At 51.2% G+C, this 3,308-nt stretch overlaps 1 protein-coding gene across 1 annotated transcript in view; it reads right to left on the reverse strand.

Moving 5' to 3' along the window:
- The window catches only part of GOLGA8O (golgin A8 family, member O), a 3,610-nt gene extending 547 nt beyond the window's left edge, over window positions 1–3,063 (reverse strand). The window contains 4 exon segments of the mRNA XM_011989135.1: window positions 302–382; window positions 566–625; window positions 1,211–1,330; window positions 3,016–3,063. Coding sequence (XP_011844525.1) covers window positions 302–382; window positions 566–625; window positions 1,211–1,330; window positions 3,016–3,063 — 309 coding nt within the window.
- Window positions 3,064–3,308: the final 245 nt, after the last annotated feature.

The raw sequence follows: 3,308 nt of genomic DNA on the forward strand, positions 1-3,308 counted from the left end.
GCAGAAATACGGGGCCCCTGACAACCAGTCACGCTCGCACTTCCCTGAGAGGCAACGACCCCAGGGCGTGTGTAGCAAGGACTTGAGCAGGGGTGTGTGGAGAGGAGAGAGTCGGCAAAGAGGGCAGCAAAAGAAGAGCCACAACGCGTGCTCTGGGGTCCCTCCAGGTGAGGTCTGGGTGCCCCAGCTCCCTATTTGCCCTTGGCACCAGGGGCCCCCAGTCCCTTTCTTCAGGGTCCCAAGAGGAAACTGGAGCCCAGGATTGTCAGACTGGAATCAGGGGACCCCACTGGACTCTTACCAAAGATTTGATGGTGTTCTTCAGTTGACTGATTTTGACGGACCTCGAGTCCAGGGCAGCTGCTAGTTCTTGGGACGGGTTCTGAGGCACATGCAGAGAGGAGGAGGTGGAGGAGGAGTCGGGGGAGAGGTAGAGAGAACAATCATTAGGGCTGGGGTGTGTGTGGGCTGTCTCAGCTGGCAGAGGGGCACCCAGTCCCTGCTGTGGGAGGAGGTTGAAGGATCGGCCTGCAGGGTCACTGCCCCTCCACCCAGAGCCTCTTACCTCCAGATCCTTGAGGGGTGCAGATGACGTAGGGCCCTCTCCGTCGATACCTGTGGCTGACTACAAGAGGTGAGAGTGCACATGGAGATGTTCTGTCCCTCTCAGTGTCTAAGCCCTCTGACTTCCTTTCTTCCCCCATCAACTGGCACAACTTTCTTTTCTGCCTGTCTTGGACCCTTCCTCCCATAACTCCTTTGTGCCAACTTCTCTCATGGTTCTTATCTCCCCACCATCCCACCCTGGGGCCATTTCAGTGACTCCTGATGGCAGGTGGCTGTTCTCATTGTCCTGGCTTCCCCTTGAGACTGGGGATGAGGAAAATCAAACAGCAATGACCATATCCTGGTGTCCTGGGTGTTTACAGCAGGCCATGTACTAGGGATTAACATAAAACAATAACAAATCTCATTTAAACTTCACAAATGGAAGTCAAACAATAATACCACCTCTATTATACAGATGTGCAAAGAGATGCCCAAAAATCTCAAGCAACTTGCCCTAAATCATATCCCTAGCAGATGGAGAGGCAGAATTCAAACCCAGAATTCTGAACCAGTACCCAACAGTCCATTCACAATCTTAACAATTACCCTCTACAGCCCCTTGGGACCCCTGTCCCCAGTAGCCTGGTCAGCCAAGACTCACATCCTCAGGTGAGTGGCAACCACCAGAAGTGGCTGTCTCAGGGCTATTGCCATTTGTTTTCCTGTTCTTCTTCACTCCTGCTGGACCACCAGGGCTGTTTCTCTGCCAATATTCTTTTAACTGTGGGAAAGAAGAGCAGTAATCCTCATGAGAACTATCGGCCCCTACAGCCACATCCTCACTTATAGTTTTAACAAAATGCTCTTGTACACCATCTGATTTAATGACGCCAACAACTGTACAAGGTGTTGTCACCATCATTTAGTGACTGAGAGGAATTGATATAATGGCTAGAAAAAAAAGAAAAAGAAAAAGGTGATACTGGAACTTGGAAACTCAGTCTTCTGACTCCAAGCTCTGGGGTTTTGCCAAGAATCAGCAGCTGCCAGGGACCAAAACCAGAGGTAGAGGTAGAAAAGTAAACATTAGGTAGGCAGGAACTGCATGGTTTAGAGTCATACATCCTCACACATCTGTTAGTATCAAGAAGTGCACCAGTACCTCTCAAACTTTTATATCACTGTGTCCTCATGGCAGAAGGCAGCCTTTCTGTTAAATCTGGGAATTCATCAGAAAGAGGACAACCCAAGCCTCATTTCAGACAGAAGTCTGGTATACTCTCAGAAGCCTATGTGACTGTCATCCCTAAGCACATTAATGTTTTTTCTCCTGATCTCAAGAGAATCAAGGGAACCTGATGCTTCAGAAAGATGTCTCACATTTATCCCGTGGCACTCAAAGTACCCCAGGTCGAGATAATATGAGGAAGATTCAAGCTGTCAAGTTCAGTTTCCCAAGATCTATTCCACAGAAGATGAGCAAATCTCACTTCAGAGACCACAGACTGAAGGGCAGTCTGGTCCCAGAATCATGGAGAATTAGAATATGAGGTGGAGAACTCAGAAAAAAAATATTAAAATCTCTCTGGAAAGTAGAAGCCTGGGAGAAAACTAAACCAAACCCATTCTCCCATTGCCACCCAGAGATACTGTCAACGTTTTGAGCTCACGGGGGAAGTGTAGGCTTTTCCCCCTGTCAATGTCTATGTTAAGGGAGTGAGGCAGCCTGAAATCGGTTGCTCCTAGATCCCATAGTCTCCATTCTCCTTCCAGCTGCAAATTTGTGCTGTGACCAGAGGAACAAGAAATGGGGTGACAACACTTAGGGGACTGGGTCATAAGATCAAAGGCCGGTCTTCCAGTAATGACAGTTAGTAGGCGGATTGTGACATCACTACATTCCACTCCTCCTGGTTGGGGGTGGGGTCACATCAGCGCAATGTCCGAGTCCCACTCCACTATGGGGGAGGGAAACACAGGGTTGGGACCCAGGTCCTTGCAGACACCAGCACAAAGAGCCCAGGGAGTTTGACCTTGAGGCAGCAGGAGGGGAGGACAGAGTCTGCAGCAGGGAGCCCCAGGAATCACCAGCCCAAAGTCACTCAGGGACAACAGGCGAGGATGGGGCCTAGGCCTGGGGAACCCAGGTGCTTGGAAACATGAGCCCAAAGAACCCAGGGAGGTCAAGTTTGGGTAGGCAGGAGGTGAGGGCCCAGTAATGGAGCGGGAAGCCCCAGGAGTCACACACCCAAAGTCACCCTGGGGTGATTGGTGAGGGCAGGGACTGGGCTTCTTGCTGAAGGGGCAGGGCTGATTGACAAGACTTTGGTGGGGGCAGCCCAGAGGTGCCGGGGTTGGAGGGCCCAGTTTGGTGTGCCTCAGGAGTGATATGGACTCTGGTAGTGGTCTTGTCCTCAGAGGGGATCTGTGGCTGGGTTGGGGGGCCATGACCTGGTGCATTTTTACCTTTCTCTTGGCTAAGGCCAGTTTACTCTGTCGAGTTTCTTCTGCCATCGCAGGGTGGGAAGGGAAGCGGGATTGGGGTCACGTCAGCAAAATCCCAGCGAGCACTGATCAACGCCTCCAGTCACCTACCAGGCAGTTGAGTGACTGAATCAGAGGAGGCGTAACCAGGGCTCCAGTAGAATGCAGAAAAGGGGCGTGGCCTTAATGCTCCAAGCCCATTGGTCAATTAGAAAGATGAAAGGGAATTGGGGCGTGGCCAATCAGCAGGCAGCAATGTGTCCAGAGGGACCTGT

This window comes from Mandrillus leucophaeus, unplaced genomic scaffold (assembly GCF_000951045.1).
Source record: "Mandrillus leucophaeus isolate KB7577 unplaced genomic scaffold, Mleu.le_1.0 Scaffold347, whole genome shotgun sequence".
In the NCBI taxonomy this organism is placed as follows: Eukaryota; Metazoa; Chordata; class Mammalia; order Primates; family Cercopithecidae; genus Mandrillus; species Mandrillus leucophaeus.